The 23,191-nt window shown below is 40.6% G+C and overlaps 2 protein-coding genes across 3 annotated transcripts; one reads left to right on the top strand and one right to left on the bottom strand.

Annotated features, from left to right (window-relative positions):
- On the top strand, positions 1-6,789 carry sertad3 (SERTA domain containing 3). Of its 2 annotated transcripts, none has more exons than XM_047390648.1 (2): positions 1-151; positions 4,306-6,789. In XM_047390648.1, exon 2 carries the CDS (start codon positions 4,313-4,315, stop codon positions 5,312-5,314), a length of 1,002 nt encoding a protein of 333 aa, XP_047246604.1. In that variant the 5' UTR covers positions 1-151; positions 4,306-4,312; the 3' UTR covers positions 5,315-6,789. The 2 variants fall into 2 exon arrangements, with proteins under 2 accessions (XP_047246604.1, XP_047246603.1); XM_047390647.1 differs by lacking the exon at positions 1-151 and adding an exon at positions 571-927.
- Positions 6,790-8,883: 2,094 nt separating this feature from the next.
- kcnk6 (potassium channel, subfamily K, member 6) lies at positions 8,884-22,433 on the bottom strand. Its single transcript, XM_047390791.1, has 3 exons — positions 22,020-22,433; positions 14,493-14,885; positions 8,884-9,665 (listed from the first exon to the last, which is right to left on the bottom strand). The coding sequence occupies exons 1-3, from the start codon at positions 22,333-22,335 to the stop codon at positions 9,427-9,429; spliced, it is 948 nt and encodes a 315-aa protein (XP_047246747.1). The 5' UTR covers positions 22,336-22,433; the 3' UTR covers positions 8,884-9,426.
- Between the last annotated feature and the right edge of the window lie 758 nt (positions 22,434-23,191).

Genomic DNA, 23,191 nt, shown 5'->3' with positions numbered 1-23,191 from the left:
GAGGAGCTGTGGTTGTTTTTGACTCGCTGGAACTTCATGAAGTTGCAAGTTTAAGGGAACCAAATCGAAACTAGAAACTTGACATGTTGTTTCTATTCGGTTAGAGCTGATTTTACTAACTGTTTTCCTTCATATGGGCCACAGCTTTCAGGTAACATCTCCTTCTTTGCTCTTACTGCTTTATACAACTGCCCTTAATTTCAAATGGTCTTTGCTGTGGACGTGGACACCTCCTCTCTAACTTTATTCCTAAAAACCCCCCAAATTGGATAAAAATGAGCAAATTTTAGTCATAGATATTTTAAATAAGTTTTTTGTATCATTAAATTATTGTGAATTTTCCTGTGTTAAATATGCTGCCTAGCATCATTAAGTGATATTTTGGTGGTGTTTTATACTGAATTTAGGCGGAAATGCTTCTACTGTGAGGTGACGTAATCACGGAGGAATTAGCGCTATGCAAATTTCATAATTCTCAAGGCTTTAATCAGAATAACGGCGATTTAACGAGTTTATAAATCCTAATTATTTATGATGAGATATTGTTGTCGTTCCTATAGGTTTATTAAATGCTATGTTCGTTTGTTTCGGAATGGAAGAGTCTTCTGCTGGAATGTTATTCAACTAAACTCCATTACCCAGAAGGCCGTGCGACCTTCAACCTCCAACTGTAAAGCGACTTGGGTGAAACTCAAATCACAGGCGGGAGCTTACCGCTTAAGCGTCACGTACCCCGAGCTCCGGCGCATTTAAACGGTTGTTATCTTGTTCAAAGCCGCCATTATTCGTTTTTATTTCCTCCGAATGACATTGTGATATAAAAGCGCTAAGTTTAATCGGTCTTTTCAGTGAAGTAAAGAATTACAACGAGTTTAGACCTAAACAGCAGTGACGAAACTCACCGAGGGGCGGCGAACAACTCAACAGGTTGGTTTAACTGTATTTTTTTAAACAGTTACGTTCGCAGCATGGCTTTCCGCGTTAATGTGGCAAGTTTTGGTAAACTGATCGAGTTATTTTAGTTAGGTTAGGTCAGTTATCTTATAACGTGTACTCTGTACCGCTGGGTCAGTTTTTCCCTCCCATGTGATGAAACTAACGTAACAGCAGCAACCCCCCATCTCATGTTTAAAAATCAGCTCTCCGATGGTTCAGATCTGCCTCTAGGAACCTAGAAACAAATCACGATCTTTTCTAAATCACAACTTAAATATATCAACTAAACGGTCTCTGTGAGTAACCCTGACCTTTTTAGCTCTGAACGTTTAATTTGATCTGTAATCGATGTTCACACGTGATGTGATCTTTGTGGTACTTCCACTGTTTTTACACGTCTCGAATTAAATCATCAAAACCATGAAAATGCTTTGAACTGACATTTTCTTAAAGTAAGAAGTCCAACTAAGTTAAAATCATTAAGTTACATTGGAGTGTAACTTTCATGAATAATGCCAAGGTAAAGTTTTAAAGCAAAAGTCAGCTGTTTTTTTTTTATTGGCTGATGCCATTATTTAAAAAAAAAAAAAAAAAAAGGAGGTGATATTCTAAGCAAGTTGTGTTTTGTTTTATTTTCCATTATCTGCCAATTTATCTGAGCTGGGAGCAGAATCCTGCTATTGTCTTTGGTTACAGCAGGGTTCCTGCTCCGTCTTGTAAAGTAAGGTCTTTTTCAGTCTTTATAAGAATTGAAAAATAAAAAATCAAGTATGGGAGAAAGTTTGCATTGAGTTTGTTATTCCATTCTCTTCTCAAGGCAAATCAAAATTTATATTTCTGAAAACTACAGTTTTCACATTGGTTAATATTAAGATGATGCCCTGCATTCTGGTTTGCCACATCCAGCTTAATGTTCATTTTGTTTTCTTTTTCTTGCTACCAACAATATGAAACTAACATATCAGATAACTGTATCGCTGTCACTGCTGGAAAAGCACCACAAACAGAAATACTGCTCCTAAAAAAGCACACCCACAGGCTTTTTCAGGACACCAGTGACATAAAAAGAGTGATTCTTGTCTCTAAGCTGCACACAGTAACTGCATTTAATAATGTTTTTTCTATTTATTCATATTTTTTAAAACTGTCATGGATTCACCAGTGGATAAAATAGTAGGAATAGCTTTTCTGACAATACAGCAAGTTTTTTGGGTTTTCAAAACATCATTAATTAAAATTCATCATTGTCACAATAAATCAAAATTCTTATGGTATATTTTTCATGTCCTGCTTTTGGGTTTCAAATTGGCTCCAGGGTTCTTCAACTGGGTTCGGTTTGAGTCCAAAAGCACACAGTATTGTTATCGCTGTATTTTTAAGTTTCGTGTGAGTAGATTAAATAATTAAAATTCTTCCAATACACAAAAATAAATAAAGAGGTACACCGCAGAAACGGGGAGCCAGAAACAAAATATTATAAAACCCAACTAGGTGAGAATATTTCACTCAAATGTCCAAAATATCACAAAAACTGGTGAAAAATCTGGAAATGTTAAGTCTGGAAAAATAAGACATTTTTAAATGTACAAAAAAAAGGCTGTAACAAAACATTTAGCTCACAAAAACAAGCCCCACCTCTGTTTTGTTTTCATATTTGGAAAAAAGTTTAACAAATCTGGAAATGTTTAAAAAAACCAACCTGTAACTCAGTGGTGTCCAAAGTCGGTCCATAAGCGCCGGTGTCCAACATGTTTTAGGCGTTTTCCTGGTTCAGCGTGCCCGTCTCAGATAAAAAAGCCAGTTGAATCAGCTGGGTTAGAGCAGGGACACATCCAAAACATGCCAGGCACCTGCCTTCAGGGACTGGATCTGAACCGCCCTGCTATAGTCAGTGCAGGAGACTATTTCAGGTTCTGCTATAGTCTACAGGTCCTTCTCAGAAAATTAGCATATTGTGATAAAGTTCATTATTTTCCATAATGTCATGATGAAAATTTAACATTCATATATTTTAGATTCATTGCACACTAACTGAAATATTTCAGGTCTTTTATTGTCTTAATACGGATGATTTTGGCATACAGCTCATGAAAACCCAAAATTCCTATCTCACAAAATTAGCATATCATTAAAAGGGTCTCTAAACGAGCTATGAACCTAATCATCTGAATCAACAAGTTAACTCTAAACACCTGCAAAAGATTCCTGAGGCCTTTAAAACTCCCAGCCTGGTTCATCACTCAAAACCCCAATCATGGGTAAGACTGCCGACCTGACTGCTGTCCAGAAGGCCACTATTGACACCCTCAAGCAAGAGGGTAAGACACAGAAAGACATTTCTGAACGAATAGGCTGTTCCCAGAGTGCTGTATCAAGGTACCTCAGTGGGAAGTCTGTGGGAAGGAAAAAGTGTGGCAGAAAACGCTGCACAACGAGAAGAGGTGACCGGACCCTGAGGAAGATTGTGGAGAAGGGCAGATTCCAGACCTTGGGGGACCTGCGGAAGCAGTGGACTGAGTCTGGAGTAGAAACATCCAGAGCCACCGTGCACAGGCGTGTGCAGGAAATGGGCTACAGGTGCCGCATTCCTCAGACCTGGGCTACAGAGAAGCAGCACTGGACTGTTGCTCAGTGGTCCAAAGTACTTTTTTCGGATGAAAGCAAATTCTGCATGTCATTCGGAAATCAAGGTGCCAGAGTCTGGAGGAAGACTGGGGAGAAGGAAATGCCAAAATGCCAGAAGTCCAGTGTCAAGTACCCACAGTCAGTGATGGTCTGGGGTGCCGCGTCAGCTGCTGGTGTTGGTCCACTGTGTTTTATCAAGGGCAGGGTCAATGCAGCTAGCTATCAGGAGATTTTGGAGCACTTCATGCTTCCATCTGCTGAAAAGCTTTATGGAGATGAAGATTTCATTTTTCAGCACGACCTGGCACCTGCTCACAGTGCCAAAACCACTGGTAAATGGTTTACTGACCATGGTATCACTGTGCTCAATTGGCCTGCCAACTCTCCTGACCTGAACCCCATAGAGAATCTGTGGGATATTGTGAAGAGAACGTTGAGAGACTCAAGACCCAACACTCTGGATGAGCTAAAGGCCGCTATCGAAGCATCCTGGGCCTCCATAAGACCTCAGCAGTGCCACAGGCTGATTGCCTCCATGAGAACAACTTGTACGTACAAAAATATCTTTTTATACGTTTGTTTCTTTGAAAGTTTTCTGTCTCCTCTCGGTGTGCCGTCTGTTTGGTTTTGTAACAGTTGTTAAATAGGACGCTGCTTTGTTGGGAGTCGGTCCAGATTTGAAATGTTTAAACTTTGGATCATTTTTAAACTTCATAGATTAACAGTTTCTGCTCTCCTCTGCAGTTTGAAGATGATTCTGAAGGGACAGAAACGGAAACTCGACCCAGAGGATGTGGAGGTCTCCGAACCGAGCAGTCCTGTGTGGGAGAGCCAGCGACAGTTTGTCTTCTCCGTGTCCCTGAACAAGTATCAACGTGGCCAGGAGCTACCGGAGCCCAGCCTGCGCCGGTCGGTTCTGATAGCCAATACGCTGCGGCAGATCACCCTGCCCTCTGCAAACAGGGAGGAGTTGCAGCCTCCATCTGGCTCTTTGTGTAGACTCCATGCAAAAGAGCGGGAAAGTATTTTCACTGAGTCAAAGCCCAACTCAGTGTTAATGGCCGGGGATCCTATGTGTTCTTTAAATGGCTCTCCACTTACAAATTGCTACCATTCAGGCGACTCGGGCGTCACTACAACTGGAGACGATGAAGATGAGGACTGGGGATCCATGTCCACAGACTCTGACCTCTCCCTTTCAGCTGCCATTTCCTCCATTCTGACTGCGCTGGACTCTACCGTTGATGGCAGCCCTCAGGCAGCTCCACGGACACCTCTCAGGTCCTTGGAGAACCTCTCAGGCTCCTCTGAGAGAGGTTCAGCGTGGGTAAAACATGGAACCAGAGCCGGCGGCGTCAGCTGTGCGCCGCAGGGAGAGGAAAAGGTGCAGGAGAGCTGCGCAGATGTAGGAAAACCCAGCTATCTGAACGACATCCTGATGGAAGATCTGTTCCAGGATGTAGACCCATCTCTCCTGGAGAGGGACATGGGAGGGCTCGGGATCCGAAGCAGCAGGGTTGGATACACAGCTGAAGAGGAACTCATTCACTATTTGCCTCCTTCCTCTTCCTCCCACCCTTTCTCCCTTTCTCTCAATTCCAATTTGAAGTGTTTGCCTTCATTCTCCTCCTTCAGTCCGTTACTCTCCTCTCCCTCACCTTCCTCACCTGAATCTGCATCTTTCTCCAGTCAGAATCAAGCCAGAGACGAATTTGAGCTGGAGCATCTGATGAAGATTCTGGTGGAATCTTGACAAGTTTATCTTTAATTTAAAAAAAAAAACCTTTCATTATCAATAAATATCCTCTAACTTAGTGGACTGAAGTCAGAAGGCGAATTTGGCAGCATTTTTCTTGACTTTTCTATATTAACTCAAAGAATGGTGCATTATGGTATTTAGAAAGTAGTAAGAATGCTGTGGAAACGGTGGATGTCCAAGACAGAAAAGGACAAGCAGGACAAACTTGGGAAGCTTTTGGTTTAAAAATAAAAATGTGGAAGTCGAGTCACAATTAAAAACTGTTTGTAGCAGGAAAGAATCAGTCTTTTTTCATTGCTAAGCAGTGAGTCAGTGAATCATGAACCAGTAAGCTGCAGTTTAAGCGTGACTCAGATGATAGGAACTGTGGCTTGGTACCGACATGATCCAGTCAGAGGGAATGGTTTATTGAAGCAGTACCAGGAACTGAACAGAAGATGGCGCCAATCACTAACGTGTTCAGGCAGAGAAATGATGAGGGAAAATCTCTTGTCCAACGAAGGTCTGGTGTCGGTTCTGATCATGTGAATTGGCTGAAACACTACATTATGGGTCAGATCTTCTGGGAAGAAATCGGTTTACATCAAGTGATGTCAGGAAGCTGTGCTTTTGTTTTTTTCTATTTTGAGAACAGGTTTTGTTATTATTGATATTAGAGTTCCTTTGGGAGCTCAACTTGCTGTTTTGGATGAAGAGTTTACTCTGAGTCTAAAGGTGGTTGCTAGTTGTTCCTCAGAGCTCTATGCATGTGTTCCTGTCTTTTTAAACAACAATTTTAATCAAATAGGCATCACAGCGCTGTTATTTTATACGAGTTCCTCGTTAGCTTGGATGTTGCAGCACAGACCACTGCAACATCTCGTGTTGGACTGATCGGTCGGTGTTTATCATCATAGTTTCAGCCATATTGGCTCCTAGAAACCCAGCGGTTCTACCTTCCTTCCTTTCTGAGAACCCTTCGTTCATTTCAACGGTGTCGAGATGTTATACGGTTTACTTGTCAATAATATGCATTTGTCTCAACCATGTTAGTATTTTACTAGGCAGTGATAATAAAACAAAAGGTCCTTTCAGTTGCAGTGTTCTTATTTGTTCTGTTCTAACTTCCATATTTAATTGTACTGTTAAGCATTCAACCCAGCATTGTTGGAGTGCGAATGGGAGATAAATGGTTTGAGGAAGCACACGATAACTTCTGGTGAGGTTTCTGTAATTTGCATCCAGTTCATGGATTAAAGTTGCTTCCATGCAGAGTTTCTTTGTATTTAGCTGCCCTGCAGCCTCAAACTATAGACGGTTTGTGTTGTAAACGAGATGTTTTATTTAATGTTGACAAATCGGTGTGTTAATAAACCGCCATGGCAGTTTTATTTACTTTTATTCTAATGTTTTAATACTGTGCATTTAGCCCATTCGTTTTAAAATTGAATGTTAACCTGTGCAGATGTCAATAAAGATTAAAATGAAAACCATGTGGTTTGGCAGTGATTTTAAAACATACTTCCAGGGATCTTCGATGGGGACGGATGTTAAAGGAAATGGTTCTTAGTTGCATTTTATGGCGTTTCGCTTACCTGATTATCGCTACATGACTCTAAATTGAATTGTGAATTTTATTGTAAAACGAGTCCCCTAGTTAGGACTAGTTAGGACTAGTTAGGACTAGCGTGAGCCTCAGTGGTGGAGCTGACCAATCTGTAGTGCTGCCTTTTTCTTTGGCTCAAACCAAACTGGAAGCATGTTACTGGCTTCTGGTATTATTTTTTAAAAGTGGGATAAGTTAGATTAACATTTTTGTAAAAGGATATCATTTATTTTTAAATAGTCCATTATGCCACTTTTTTTGATTCATCACAGCTGTGACAACCCACAGACATGTAGTGCCTTGCGAAACTATTCACTTAAACTCACATTTTCTCATGTTAAAACCAACACAAACCTTTAACTGGTAATCAAAATGAAAATTATACAGTTTTATATATTTTTTTTATAAACACAAACTGGCTGGCGTTTGTATTCAGCCCTCTTTGTTCTGATGCTTCCAAATAAAATGCAGTGGCTTCAGGCGTCACCTTACAGCTAAATAGATTCCACCTGCATCTAATATAATCTCTGCATAGTAGGTGTAGGGGTTAAGCGTGCGACCATAGTCCTCGATGCGGCTGTCCCGGGTTCTTACACTAATCCAAAAACAAAGTTAGTGTTGGTCTGACTCAAACAGGCCAATAAAATAAAAAACAAAGCATGAGTCATTTTTCACATTTCGTAACTTAAAGCAGAGCATGGAAACGTTTCCAGATGCTGTGATTCCAGCTACCTTTGAAAACTCATTACAGTGCTTAAGCTTTCACTACATGTTCAACATGTCCAGAACATATCAGTTACATGTTAGCCTGCAGGTCTCTGGATAAACCATCGACCCTGGTTTCCTTAAGAATTATTCCAACATGTCATTTAGACATTTCCTTTTACACTCAGTTTTTTAACGTAATAATGGTTGCAAATTGATCTCCAAACCCGCAACCACATTAAAAAGGTTTAGAAAACGTTAAAAAATAGTTGAAACACTAAAAAAAAAAAAAAACTTGAGAATCTGAGTCTAGAAGGCAGTGCTGAAGCAGGCCAACTCCCAGAAGCTGGGGCTTAGTGAGAAAAGTCCTGCTGTTGAAAGGTTGTGGGTTTGATTACCTCTTCCTCCCTTGCCTCGTGGCAATGTTACATTGGGGGAAAGGCAATTAAAGTTCCCAACCTATCTGCATGAATGCTTCCTGGTAAGGAGTCTGCTTAACGTTCAGGAGAAACAGCACATTTCCACATACACCAGTAATATGGTGCTGTATGTCCGAAAAGGGACCGGGCCAGATGGTGATCTTTACCTTGTTGCCTTCAGTACTTTAAAAAACAAGCAATGTTGTCACCTGCCGTCGTCAGCATCAGATACAGCTGAGCAACGCGTTCCTCAGATTAGAAGCACCCTCCACTCAGCACTCCCTCCTGTAAAGCTGTTCTAGTGCGTATGAGAACATAGAACCAAACTGATAAATGTCTTTAACACAAACTTAATGAAAACGATATTTTTGCATAATTCTTTTTAATGGTTGAGTAATTCTGTATTTCAAACTAGTTTTTTTTTTATGTTTAATGTAGACAAGGACAGGAGGTGAATTAACACGATCAAAAACTTTTATTTAAACAGGACTATCAGGTGTTAGCACAAGTTAAATTGTTGCTACAACATACACAGCAAACATGGTCATAATTTCATAATATTAGCATTCGTTTTACTGATTAAAGTGCATTTCAAGTATTTCTCCAAATGTAATTACACAGGCCCGGCCCAGGCTGCGTTTAACTTCTGAACTGCACTCTCACTTCCATCTTCATTCCCTGTAAATAAACCCTTTGCTCCAGTTTGGAAGCATCTATTTCACAAACATGATGAACCGCCACCAGGGGGCAGCAGAACACGGGACAGGACGCCTGATTTACTGAGGTAAACAGCGCCCCCTCTGTTTGGAAGAGCGCCGGAAATCTGATCCAGTAACAGTTACTGACCCATGGTGTGAAATCATTTACACACTTTTATTTAAATGGACAGCCATTACTGGCAATGAGCACATTTGAATGGTCAGGGACACGGCTGAAAAAACTCATGTAAAATAGGTTCTGTTAAAAAACAAAAAGGACATTAATTATTAGTTCTATTTTAGAAACCCAAACATGTGGCACAAAACCAAGAACAAATATACAAAAGACCAAAGCGAATATTAAAAAAGCTGTTGACCAAACCCCATCCTGTGGTTTTAAAGACTGTAAACAAACCAGAGTCACACCAGAGTCACACCAGTGTCGAGGTAAAAACCACATTCTTCTGTGCATTTTAGCCTGTGCAGTTCCTTCAGTTATTCTGTTCAGAGTCTGGCTTGAACATTTCACATCCTCTAAGAAAGGTTGAATCTTAAAGCTCATCTCCATTCATCCAAGCATTGCCTCTCCTGTTTGGCTGTTTTACATCTAATGAAATTAAGACAAGAGTTCAGATTCAGCCCACCGATCCTGGAGGATCCTCAGAGGTAAACGTTTTTTCCCCTCCGTTCTCCGCTGGCTCAGCCTTTGTTGATGGAGTTGTACGACGGCTGGGATCCTGGATCCAGGGGTTTGCCGGCGGCCTCGTCTTTTAGTCGAGGGGGAGTGGGGTCGTTATTGACGATGGGCTCCGTGTCCTCCAGCACAGACTCCTCACAGCGCGGCAGCTGCAGAAGGGTGGTCAGGCCGTGCACGTCGGCCATCTTGTGGAAGGTCCGCAGTAGGAGGTACATCACCATCAGACCCAAGAACAGGTAGACTGGAAAAGCCAAATAACAAAAAGTCTTAAATAACAACTTGTTCTCATGTTGGGATTCCCATCTAACACCTGAGAAAACCCAACAGAAATATTGGCTAAAATATTTTCTTTAATTATGCAAAAACATTGTTTTTTGTCTCCCAGTGAAGCTTCTGCTTGACCTTTTGGTCAAAAGCAGCATCCACAGCACTAAGCCAATATGGATGATTTATTTTAGCAATTCAAATCTTTATTAAAAAGTTCCTCAGATCTCTCCATAGATATGTGCCTGAGAAATTAAATACAATTCTGAAAAGTTTATTTGTTAAAGTCAAAGGTGCTACATAGATGCTTCAAATCCAGAACTTCCAGACTTAAAGGGATTTTTTTCCCCCCATAAATGTATTAAATAATCACTGACTACAAACCCTTCCCCTTCCTGGTCACCTGGATGCTCTGCACTTTATTTTTCACTGTGCATTTTAAGTTTCTGTATGTGTATTTTTCAGTGTTTACATGTGTACCATGTGGAGTTGCACTGAAGTCGCCGTTTCACTCTTTTTAAGCAGATAATAAAGACTTACGTAAAACAAAGAATTACGTAAGACTTTCTGACAATAAATAGCATAAAATAACTTTTATTCCTGCTCTAATTCTTGTTCTTCCATTAAAGGAAAAAAGAAAATCATGTGGGGTTTTTTTCCCTCCGCCACATGACTGCATTACAGTGACTCAGACAAGCAACACTTCATGTAAAACATGGCAGGATTACAAAGGGCTGGGTGCCATTACTCAGTTACTAGGACAGAAAGTACAGTGGACGGTGAAAACACAATCTGGATACAAGCTTAGGCCCAAAAGCTCTGAAAAACTGGAACGTCGTCAAAGCTACCTGGTTTTAAAGGATTGCAGCAGTTAGATTAGTTTAACAGACATGAAAACACAGCAGCTGATAACTTTAAGGACTTTGACTGTGCAAACTCCAGAAGTCCTTCCTAAAATATTTATTCTGCAGCGACACTGAAACCACAGTTTAGGACTTTTTAAACTCCTTCCACTGATTGAAGCAAACGTTGCTGCAGGCATTCAGAATCTGCTAGAATCAGGTTGTTACTTTCCAGGTTGAAAAAAGTTATTTTTAGTAGACTGAATGACGTTCAGTCAAAAAGAAAACTGAAATCTAATGAGCATAACCACTGCAGCAGTGGGTATGGTGTCAATAAAAGGGAATATTTCCATATTAACAGAACTTCAGCTGAAGCAAACCACCATGGTCTCTAGAGATGTCAAACCATCATGCAGGGAGAGCAGCAGGTCACATTCTACCCTTTCCAACCCTCTTCAGAATCTGCAGGGACTTTTTAAAAGTTAATCTGGCTTCACCTATTCTGTCATTACATAATCCTGGCTGATTAAGAAAAAGCACAGCTGCTTCATGTGAAACGCTGAGCCTCCTTCCAAAAAGTCAAGTTGAAAAATATAAGTGCCTGAGTAGCTGATGCGGGGAAATACAAAAAAGGTGCAAACAAAGTTCGAAGAGATCGAACAGGTAAACTTAGAGGCAGAGAGCTTCAAACCAGAAAAAAACGTGCTAACAATTAAATTTATATATTGTTTTATGTGCAAAACTGAGAAAACAAATGTGCAGATTTTCTAAAATCTTCCAGAACAAGTCTATTTCTGCAAATCATCCTGCAGTTAAAAACTAGAGATGCACCAATCAGAATTTTTAGGCCAATTTATGAAAAGCTTCGACTTGCTGAAACCATTTTCAGTCATTTCAGTTTCTCTTTAGAAACTATAATTTAAATCTATTTGAAGAGGATTCACAAGCGGTTGTTCATTAAACAACTACAGCTGAAAACTTGAGACTATAGGGAAAAACGTCCACATTTTTGGTCACTCATTTCAGAAAAAGAAGGTCATATATAGATTAATTACACAGATTTAACATTTTTAAACCTTTATTTCTTGAAATTTTGATGATTATGGCTTACTACATCAGATTTTAAAAATTATATTTGAAAAACAGAAATATCAGGCCTCTAAAAGGAAGTCCAATTCTATTCACTCAATCCTTGGTTGGGGCTCCTTTTGCATGAATTACTGCATGAATGCAACCTGACAATGAGGACATCAGCCTGTGGTTCTGCTGAGGTGTAATGGAAACCCAGATTGCTTTGATAGCGGCCTTCAGGTCATCTTCATTGTTGGCTATGGTGTCTCATCTTCCTCTTGACAATCCTCCATAGACTCTATGGGGTTCTGGGAAGGCCAGTTTTCTGACCAATCAAGCCCAGTAACACCATGGTCATTGAACCAGCTTATGGTACCTTTGGCAGTGTGGGCCAGAACCAAGTCAGACTGGACATTTAAATGCGCTTCTCCATGAAGCTGGTCAAAAGGATTATGAAGTGCTCTAAAATCCTGTTAAATGACTACATTGACTGTGAACTTCAGAAAACCCAGTGGATCAACATCAGAAGATGGCACCCCAAATCATCACAGACTGTGGAAACATCACACTGGACCCCAAGTGATATGGACCCTGTGCCTCTCCACCCTTCCTCCAGACTCTGGAACCTTGACATCCAAATGAAATGCAAACTTTACTTTCCTCTTAAAAGAGGACTTTGGACCACTGAGCAGCAGTCAAGTTCAGTTGCTCCTTAGCCCAGGTAAGAGCTTTTGATGTCTCTCGTTCAGGAATGGCTTGACATTCCTGAACTTTTGTAGCCCATATGTAGGGACCATCTTGTGAAGCTGCCCTAAATTCTTAAATGGATTTTGCTTGACAATTCACACATGGCTGCAGTTATCTTTGTTGCTGGTGCACCTTTCCTACCACATGTTTTCCTTCCACTTGACTTTCTATGAATATGCCACAACTTTTTTTTTACAATATTCACATTTTCTGAGACATTAAATTTGTGTTTTTTACAATTTGTAAACAATGTTTAATGTTACAATAAATAAAGACTTGAAATATTTTACTTGTAATTAATCTATATAATACATTAGTTTCCCTTTCTGAAATGGCAAAAAATATTGAACTTTTTCACAATATTCTAAATTTTTAAGATGTACTTGTATTAGCAGTAGAGGTGATGTCACACCATGTGCGACAGTGAGCAGTCTCTGTAAATCAGGGTTTTAAAGTCGATATCTTAAACTGGCTTCAACATCTTATATTAGCAATTAGTGTGACTAGCATGGTAAAAGCAGCCGTCTCAATGTGTCAATTCTAGAGACCGTGGACCTCAGGCTGCAAAGTGGGAAACATCCAAGTGGACATTAGGACAGAAAACTTAAAGAAAAAGCACAGAAAAGAAACAAAGAAAAAAAATGTTTGCGACTGAACTGTGAGAAATCAGCTGAAATAAATTTAAGGTTCAGAAAAGCCAAAGTAAAAAACACCTAAACAGAAAGAAATTGGTCTTTAGTCTATCTGAAGTTAAACTGTCTGGACATCCTAAAAGAACAGTGATTCCAAAGGTTTTTAACCTTTCCTCAAAGAGTCGGCCTTTGACTTTAGCAAGAACTAAAATCTTAATAAAGTTTTAAAACCAGAGCAGCGTAATTTTCAACAGCTCCTCGTGAAAAACACAAACTCCAAACGTTCACAAAGAGAAATGAAGTAACATCAGTGTAACGTGTAGGAAGAGAACGTCAGATTAAAGTCAGAAGCGTTTCATTACGCAGGAACTGACTCGACCCTGATGTGCTACTGAGAGAGAAAAAAGAGAAGCAGAGAGGTGCTACTTCTCTCATCTGAGGTAAGAATAAAAACCATCTGCTCAGCTGCAACCGTCGGTGTTACACTGAAGCACAAAACAATAAACACCTGCTAGGCAAAACTTTTCAGTCCCAAAGATGAACCTCCATTATTCTAAGACTCGTTTCTCTGGGGATTTCCCACCAAACTGGTTCCTGTGCTAAACCGATGCTTTCTTTGCAACAAGCTTTTTCAGTATCCACCATCATAAAGCCAGTCTCTGGTTCTGAATAAACTGGTGCTGTCTCAGTACCAATCCCTAGCTGGGCCAGAGGGAAATAAAAAGAAACAGATAGAGCAATAACATTCTCAAACTCTAATCTCACTTCTCCTGACAATATTTGCATGTGGAGAAGTTTGCTGAAGGCCAACATCATCTCCTTCCCTTTATTTTGAAATGTTATCCTGTATTTTGTTAGGTTACAGCGAACCGAGAGGGAGTGAACCGACCGAAAGGTCGACCACTTTCTAAATGTAGCGGTTTGCTTTGAGTGACCCTAATTTTTAATGATGGCCAGAAACATGCAGGTTGTCCGAGCATCATGGCTCCGTTCTGGTGAAAACGCATTAAGAATGCAACATCTCATGTATTCTCATCTTTTTAAGATATCCTTTTTGTTGTTTGGAGTCACCTTCTGGCCAAGATTAGAACTCGCAAGTTTGTTGGACTTGAGCTTAGTAAACATCCTATTGTAGGATGAGGGAATGCCTCTTCATCAAACATATGCTGCGGTTTCAAAGGAGAGGCACACAACAGTCACAAGGTTTGATGTTACACAGACTTCAGCCAATAGGACAAGTATTTAGAAGAACATTGGGGTGGAGAATAAATATCTGCTTTCAAGGTATATATATATATGGGCATTTGTGTGGGTATAAAAACAATCCTGCCACTGTTCTCAGATATAAAAACATAAAAGAAAACACTGTTTATTTGGGCTTGTTTCAGTGCAATTTCAAGCAAAACCTCAAGTAGAACAGAATGAAGATATGTTTTAAAATTAAGGATTTTGCTGCACATTAAATGGTGACCCAAGTGCATTTTGTTCTGTTGACGAAACAGTTACACTCACCCATAACAGCAACCTGATACAGCGCTCTGTACTGCTGCCCAGGCCGTGCGGCTGGAACGAAATCCCCCAGTCCGATGGTGCACAGGGAGATGAAGCAGAAGTAGATGCCATCTAAGAACGTCCAAGACACCTCCACCATGCTGAACACGGCCGCTGGCGCCATGAAGAAGCACAGAACCACCACAATCAGGAGCAGCAGGAAGTGTACGACTGTGGCTGGCCGAGGGTTCAAACCCAAGCGCTGCAGGAGGGTGACTGGAGCGAGAACCAGAGGGTGCATGACCCTCTGCACGCAGGCGGTGAGCACCAGCATGGTGAAGGGAACTCCTATCAGGGCATAGAAGATGGAGAAGGCTTTCCCAGCGTCAGATAGAGGGGTGGGGTGACCATAGCCTGCAGGTAAACAAAATATTGGATTTAGATTTAAAAGAGACCACTAGCTAAAAAAACCAGCATGAATGCACCAATTATTTACATATTTTGCAAAGTATTCCCTTGATAAATGATTGAACTCATATACAGTGCCTAGGGAAAGTACTCGGCCCCCTTGAACTGGTCAACCTCCTGCCACATTTCAGGCTTCAAACATAAAAATATAAAATTCTAATTTTTTGTGAAGTATCAACAACAAGTGGGACACAATCGTGAAGTGGAATGAAATTTATTGGATGTGTCAAACTTTAACAAATAATAAACTGAAAAGTGGGGCGTGCAATATTATTCAGCCCCTTTACTTTCAGTGCAGCAAACTCAGTCCAGAAGTTAAGTGAGGATCTCTGAATGATCCAATGTTGTCCCAAATGACTGATGATGATAAATAAAATCCACCTGTGTGTAATCAAGTCTCCGTATAAATGCACCTGCTCTGTGATAGTCTCAGGGTTCTGTTCAAAGCGCAGAGAGCATCATGAAGACCAAGAAACACACCAGGCAGGTCTGAGATACTGTTGTGGAGAAGTTTAAAGACGGATTTGGATACAAAAAGATTTCCCAAGCTTTAAACATCCCAAGGAGCACTGTGCAAGCAATCATATTGAACTGGAAGGAGCATCAGACCACTGCAAATCTACCAAGACCCGGCCGTCCCTCTAAACTTTCATCTCGAACAAGGAGAAGACTGATCAGAGATGCAGCCAAGAGGCCCATGATCACTCTGGATGAACTGCAGAGATCTACAGTTGAGGTGGGAGAGTCTGTCCATAGGACAACAATCAGTCGTACACTGCACAAATCTGGCCTTTATGGAAGAGTGGCAAGAAGAAAGCCATTACTCAAAGATATCCATAAAAAGTCTTGTTTAAAGTTTGCAACAAGCCACCTGGGAGACACAACAAACATGTGGAAGAAGGTGCTCTGGTCAGATGAAACCAAAATCAAACTGTTTGGCCACGATGCAAAACGATATGTTTGGTGTAAAAGCAACACAGCTCATCACCCTGAACACACCATCCCCACTGTCAAACATGGTGGTGGCAGCATCATGGTTTGGGCTTGCTTTTCGTCAGCAGGGACAGAGAAGATGGTCAGAATTGATGGGAAGATGGATGGGGCCAAATACAGGACCATTCTGGAAGAAAACCTGTTGGAGTCTGCAAGAGACCTGAGACTGGGACGGAGATTTATCTTCCAACAAGACAATGATCTAAAACATAAAGCCAAATCTACAACGGAATGGTTCACAAATAAACGTATCCAGGTGTTGGAATGGCCAAGTCAAAGTCCAGACCTGAATCCAATTGAGAATCTGTGGAAAGAGCAAAGACTGCTGTTCACGAACGCTCTCCATCCAACCTCACTGAGCTCAAGCTGTTTTTCAAGGAAGAATGGGCAAGAATTTCAGTCTCTCGATGTGCAAAACTGATAGAGACAAACCCCAAGAGACTTGCAGCTGTAATTGCAGGAAATTTCATTCCACTTCACGATTGTGTCCCACTTGTTGATTCTTCACAAAAAATTTGAATTTTATATCTTTATGTTTGAAGCCTGAAATGTGGCAAGAGGTTGAAAAGTTCAAGGGGGCCGAATACTTTCACAAGGCTCTGTAGTTCACAAACCAGACAGTCAAAGGGACACAAAGACCCCTTTCCAGGCAGGACTGAGAAAGCTCAAATTTCTGTACAGTTAACACCAAGTTAAACATGCTAGGATGCTAGCAGCTTTACAAACAGTTATTAGGGTTGCCAATGTTTGCCAATACAAAAGCAATTCTAATATCGAAAACTACCAAATGTTCCAGACATTATTGGTCCAATTATCTTATATTCCTCGTATACAACCCCAAACACCCAGTTTGGTCCTTTAAACAGTACTCACAGAAAAACCTTTACAGGCTTGTCTTACATCTTATAATTGTGCATGTTGTGGTTGTATTCAGTCACACGGGTGCCTGTAAGAACGAATGTGCTTTCAGACTGGAATCCACTGCTCTGGTTGGTTAATACCACCCACCACATGCAGGTCGACCCCTTCACATTGCTGTCAGCAGCGAGCAAAAATCAACCATTGGTAACAGAGCTGCAGTCACCCAATTTCTACCAGCATGCTTTAAAGAACTGCTGACTTATATGCAAAGATATAAGCAATTGCGTTACTATTGATGAAAATTGAGGATTTCCGTACTATTCTTCACCATTACACAATGCCTGAGAACTCTCAGAGAGCTTTAGCATCTCAAACAATAAATATAGATCAGGTATAAGTATTCAGAGCAGTTATAGTTCATCCACCTGACCAAATATATCATCATTATACAGAAAATGAGCGCATGACATTAAGATGTCCTAGCAAATATTGCACCCAAGCGGTCCGCTGCGCTTGATCGCAGTGATACTGTGATGAAGATTGTAACTCAGTCTATTGTGCTGCTCTAGCAAAGATGCAGATAATATCTATATCTCTATAGACATACTTACATGACAGCTTTGATTGAAGAGGAGTCGTGCACTGCTACAAAATATGGGTAAATCAATAATGGCTGACCTCCAGGCTGAGGTTTTCTTGCATCAACAGGCTAAAACAACTCAAGGAGACAACAGAGAGGAGGTCTTTAGGACCGTCAAGATGCAAGGTAAAACAACTCATCTTAGAGGATGAGATACAGAATCACCCAGTTTGAGCTGCAGTTCAGTTCAAATGGATTTCATTCGGGCTGCGCTTTAAAAAGCCTAACCCACTTACCCATCTGTGTGAAGTTCCAAGCATTTCAACGTTAGTGGCCTCATTTCCACCCTGACTAGAGCTTGTGGGTTTCACTGACCTAACCAGCGTTCTGCAGGTCACTGGGGTCACCACAAAGGGGATGTTTACCTACAGTACAGGTGTGAAGGATTGCGTAACTGGTGGGAGATGGCGTGTTTAGACCACTAATTGTTGGGATGATCAGAAGGCCATAACCTTTAAAGACAGGTCTCTCACTATAATGTAAATGGGTTGCACATTGCTGCTCCAGATGTTTGTCTTCGCAGTGTTAAAACCAGAGCCCAAACCAACCAGGATAAACATAAGAATCCTAATGGAAAGAAAGTCACGCGGTTGCTGTCTGTGTAATCATTTTGGAGAGCCAAGACTCAGATGACGGACGACTTTTTCTGTTTCTTTTGTTTTAAATGCACAAAATTAAACCAGAACACCAAACCAGGCACGCAAAGTACTGCAGAACACAAAGATTATCTTTGTTCTGTTTTATGCATGAATTTGCCCAGTGGACATGTGAGCAATTTATATGAGCATTTTACAGCAGCATGTCTGATAGCAACTAGCAGCAGTTGACCAAGATAACACTGCAGTTTGCAGATGAAAAGAGCTAAATGTACAGCTGTGTTACTATAACGTCCTTCAAAAGTTATTATAAAAAGAGTTATTTTAGTTTAAGTTTTAATTTCCACCCTTTTGAATTTTGAGAATTTTTGAAAAGATGCTACTAAAGAGTTTAGTTAAAATAAGTAAAGGGTTTAAACAACCCCTGGTAAAAAACACCAGTTTCTCAGACAAATGATGAGACCATTAATAAGTAACAACAGCACACACTCACACACACATAAAAATCAATTACAATGAACCGGATTCATCTGAAATAAAGTTCCACAGTCCGACTGAGATTTCCTTGACATTTGTGTCCATTAAACAAAACCATAAATTACATGGAGATTACTACAAAACAAAAATATTTCATTAGATAAAAGGTGGTGAGGAGAAGCCTACCAAAAATCCACAGCATCACAGATCCAAGGTAAAAAACATCGATAGTCATCGATAACTGGAGAATATATGGGGTGACTTTCTTCCAGTTAGACTTACTAAAGCTGGTGGTTTCTACAAAATCTTGTTTGTCTAAAATGAATAAAAAGAAAATACAGAGACGGGTCTAGGAGGCTGATGGGAGCTGCAGGAGCTTCTGTGAGGTTGAGCATTTTATAACCCTCAAAGTTTAGTTTTAGAGTTAAAAATAAAAACATCACCTACCTAACTTATGTATTTATTGAACAAGATATTAAAATATTACAGCCAGTAACCCTACATATGAAATATAATTCATAGGACTTCAGTCGGTTCATGGTTTCTGCAGGTGGGAGGAGTTACTTTCTCACGTTTCTGTAGCAGTAAATCTGCTTCGTCTCGAACAGAATGAAACTTAGGGTGATTTTTTCTAATCGAGGCCCAACTTTTCCCTCTAACTGAAGTGGGTTGTGTGGCTGAAACCCAGGTTTTTCATCTACATGGAAAACGGTTTTCTAATGGGTGGGGAATTCCTTAATGACGTTTACATTTCAAACTTTTTTTACAGCCCATCTCATTAGCAGCACTGCTCTGCCACAACTTCCTGCTCAAACAGGAAATACATTTAAAAAAAAACCAGGGACAAATGTTCTGAACATAAATGTCACAGATTTTTCTTTGTGTGTTGTAAACCAGTGAAAGACATTAAGTTAACAGATCTGTGAGAAAATAAGAACTTTTCATCGTCTCCACAAACTTTCTGTGCTTGTTTTCTAAATCTATTTATGCTCATGAAACTTCCACAGATATTTAAAACCATATTAGGCATTTATATTGCACATTGGAACTTTAATGAACCAAATTAAAGTCACAGAGGTGGTCACACCCCACATCTGGAGTGACCAGAACATAATTCAACCTGGAAGGAACAGAAGGACCCAGAGTCCAGACAAAAAAAAAAATTTATATTCAGGCAGCGTTTCTTTGAATACAAACACATGAATATAGGTGCACAATATGCAAATTACACTGAAAAATGAAAACTATGTATTTTTTGTACTTTTACAGTTTGATTATACAGACATAATTTAAAGCTACACCACCGTTTTTACAGCTGTGAAGTAAATTCTGCAAATGTGTTTCCTATGTTGAACCCTAGTAGCTTTGATAAAAAAAAAGAAATACAGCCTGAATCTTTATTGTACACAGCTATATTTTTTACTAAGAGTGTAACGGTGCAGCACCGTTTGGTACCCAATGAAAACAGCGTTGTTTTATACCTGAACACGTGCAGAATGTTTATGGGCAGAAGGCAACGTTCTGGAGGGCAACTTTAAAAAGTGACATTGAAACAAAACACAGACGACTCTCCGCCATCACAGAACATGAAGGATTCTCATGCAGCTACAGTGAAGAAAGATGGACCGAACCAGAACTTTTTATCAGTGTACGCATCTTTTATCAGCAATAAGGTATGTAGCTCTCTCTGCACTGAACTGAATTACTCGCCTGAAACAATGTCAAGCCGCATGTAAACGTCACTGCTGCTGGAGGAAAACACCTGAAGTCCAAATCCAGCTGCCTGCAGCATTCAACAGGTCCAACACCCCCCCACACAGCGTATGAGACCGGGACAACACACTGGTTCTGAGCGGAGGGGATTTTCCAGCAGCTGCTTATGCTGCATTCAAGTACACTTGATTGTCTAAATATCAGAACAACTCCAAAATGGCATTGACCATTTCCAAATAGTTGTATTCTTGTATAATCCATCCATCCATCTCCTCAAAAATCAAAATCAGATCTCCAGTCAGTTCTATAGAGATCAGTTTTTATTCGTTTCTCTAGACCGAAGCAAACTGAAAAAGGAGTGAACTGTGATCTGTGTTTACAATTAAACCCAGATTTTTACTATAATTTAAAATTTAGAACACGTTCTCACTCATACAAATAAACCAATTTACAAGAAAAACATAAAATATTGTAAAAGCTTAAGTCAACTCTCCTTTCTTTACACTTTACTTCTAGGCATTCAGACTTTCCAATGCTGACTGGTGAAGCAGCATTTATCTACATGTGGATGTGCAGGTCAGTGGACTTTGCTTGGATCACAAACCTCACAGCTGAGGGGCCTCTATGAAGCTACAGAGGCCAATGCAACCCTCCTTGACCGACAAAACAAATGCAAAAGCATCCCTTCTACTGTGGATTCCAAATAAAAGGAAAGTCTGCATAAGCAGATGGTTCCACTCGCTGCTGGATGTTAAATGACCTGTGCCCTCACCATTACTCCTTTGTCCAGTGGTAAAGACATCAGCGGCGAATAATAAATCACATAAACGTGACCAAACCGTGAGAACAGAATGAAGCTTTCAATTAGAACCTGTAGCAACCTACCCTGCACATGATGCCCAACTGATCTGGATTTCTACTGAATATATTTGCACAGACCAGACATATAAACGATATTACCTCTTCTACCAATAGTTATCCTGTCCAATGTTTTTCTCACACAGGGGAGGCGACTTAAATTCTGTATTTTTTTCTAAATGCTGCCAAATTGGTTTTGTCCTAATTACGACAATAAACTTAGCATTAAACTGGAATTATTTTATAAGTTTTTTTCTGCTCTTATTTTAAAGAAACTTGTGACTTCAAAAGAGGTTGCAGTAGAATTAAGTATTATTCTTGGTATCGGTTTGGAGGTAGAAACTGTAGCATCATAAGAGCCCTAATAGAGGCTAGTGACGTTTTAAGGTGTTGCTTTAAACATATATCAATAACAGATGGAGACTCAGCCACCAACCAACCCACTCAGGAGTGTCTTACTCCAGGACCTGCCCTAAAAAAAAAAAAAAAAAGGTACCAGGATCACACGTTTAGGTCAAACAGGTTTAGGTCCAGTATTTTGCATTTTGCAGGGACTAAAACAAGGCCGTTCTAACATATATACCTGCTGATGTTTAGAGATTACAGGCTGTTAGGTTGTTTTAGAAATAAAATGGTTTTGGTGTCTCACCTCAAGGTGGTTAGTGGCCTCCATTCCTTAGAAAACGTTCTAGATGCGCCCCTGAATATTACACAGCTGCATTTCGCCATAAACATCCAGGACACGTTTCAAAAACATCAAATTACAACCCGAATACAAATACTTTTAAAAATCTTAAATCGGAGAAGTTTATTACTTAGTAGGCTGTGGTGCGCGGGATTCATAAGAACACATTTTCCTTTTTTCGTTGGTTTTGCGTCGTGCGCAAAAACGCCAGCAGACCTTTTCTTCGCCCTAACATCTTGCGCAGCTGTGAGACTCACCTACAGTCGTGACCAGAGTGTTTGCGAAGAACATGGAGGAAGCCAGGTCCCAGTTGGACCTCCCTGAGGAGTTCCTGAGGACGGACACGCCGTACTTGTTGGCCGTCAGAACTTTGTTGAGGAACAGTTCGAGCGAGGCGGCGTTGACGCAGCTCTGGTTCAGAAACTCCTCTTTAAGACGCTCAATGTCGTGGCGCAGTTTGTCCTCCACCGGCCGCTCGATGCTGGAGAACACCAGCGCTCCGAACAGCAGGTAGATGACGTAGAAGAAGACAAAGCCGGTGAGCAGCAGCCATGACTTGCCCACAGAATGCATGGCGACGGCCCGGCGTCTCCCTCTGACTGCTTCTCCTCTGCAGGGAGACCTTCTGGGGGCCGTCCTAATTGAACTTGAACACCTCCTCCTGCATCCTCCTCCCACTGTGCAAACAGGAGGGTGTGTCAAGATCTGAGCCGTTCAGGTGCATCCTGATGGCCGCGGACTGCTTTTACCTAAATCTTATTTTACAGTTAAATATATGATCTAAATATGTCTTATTTAGTGTTTCCCACAATGCAACAGCCACATTCTATTGAAAGTCTTTAGTTTTTTTTTATTTGCTTATCTGTGGAATACTTATTGTGCAACCATGACACTTCATTTACTTTGGACCACTAAACCTGATTTTATCATAGTTCCGGTATGTAGTTTACATGCTGTCGTCATGAAAATGATGTATGAACCAAGTACCGCCTCAGGTCTTCAGAAACCTCTTTACACTTGGTTCCCAGGACCAGAACTTAACAACGGGAGACAGCGATCAGTTTCTATGCTTCTCGGATCTGGAACCAACTCCCTGAAGTCCTGAAATGAGACAGAACAAGTTGGTTCCTAATCGATGAAAAATTGAATGTTTTCAGTGAATTAGGCTTCAAAGGACATTCTGACATTTTCTGAGTTTATAAATCTGAACCTTTTGGGGAATCTGGACATTTTCGGAGCAAAATATCAGAGTTTCGTCTCTGTGTTGTCCTCCATCTCATCTGTGACCTTCTGTTTGACGTCTGTGGGATGAACCCTGTGGTTAGTTGAATGTAAGCTCAAGCAGGGACATTTTTTGTACAGGTCCTTCTCAAAATATTAGCATATTATGATAAAGTTCATTATTTTCCATTATGTCATGATGAAAATT

The sequence above is a fragment of the Girardinichthys multiradiatus genome, chromosome 18, assembly GCF_021462225.1.
Source record: "Girardinichthys multiradiatus isolate DD_20200921_A chromosome 18, DD_fGirMul_XY1, whole genome shotgun sequence".
Taxonomy (NCBI): domain Eukaryota; kingdom Metazoa; phylum Chordata; class Actinopteri; order Cyprinodontiformes; family Goodeidae; genus Girardinichthys; species Girardinichthys multiradiatus.
Note: the sequence above shows the minus strand (reverse complement) of the source record. Positions and strands in the feature narration are given on the sequence as shown.

What these genes read in the sequence shown, in the direction of transcription:
- sertad3 (XM_047390648.1), top strand. Translation starts at nt 4,313, where the DNA reads ATGATTCTGAAGGGACAGAAACGGAAACTCGACCCAGAGGATGTGGAG.
- kcnk6 (XM_047390791.1), bottom strand. Translation starts at nt 22,335, where the DNA reads ATGCATTCTGTGGGCAAGTCATGGCTGCTGCTCACCGGCTTTGTCTTC. An exon ending in CACTCTGGTCACGACTGTAG is followed by an intron (nt 14,886 to 22,019) that starts GTGAGTCTCACA and finishes GTTTACCTGCAG; the next exon opens with GCTATGGTCACCCCACCCCT. An exon ending in GTATCAGGTTGCTGTTATGG is followed by an intron (nt 9,666 to 14,492) that starts GTGAGTGTAACT and finishes TGGCTTTTCCAG; the next exon opens with TCTACCTGTTCTTGGGTCTG.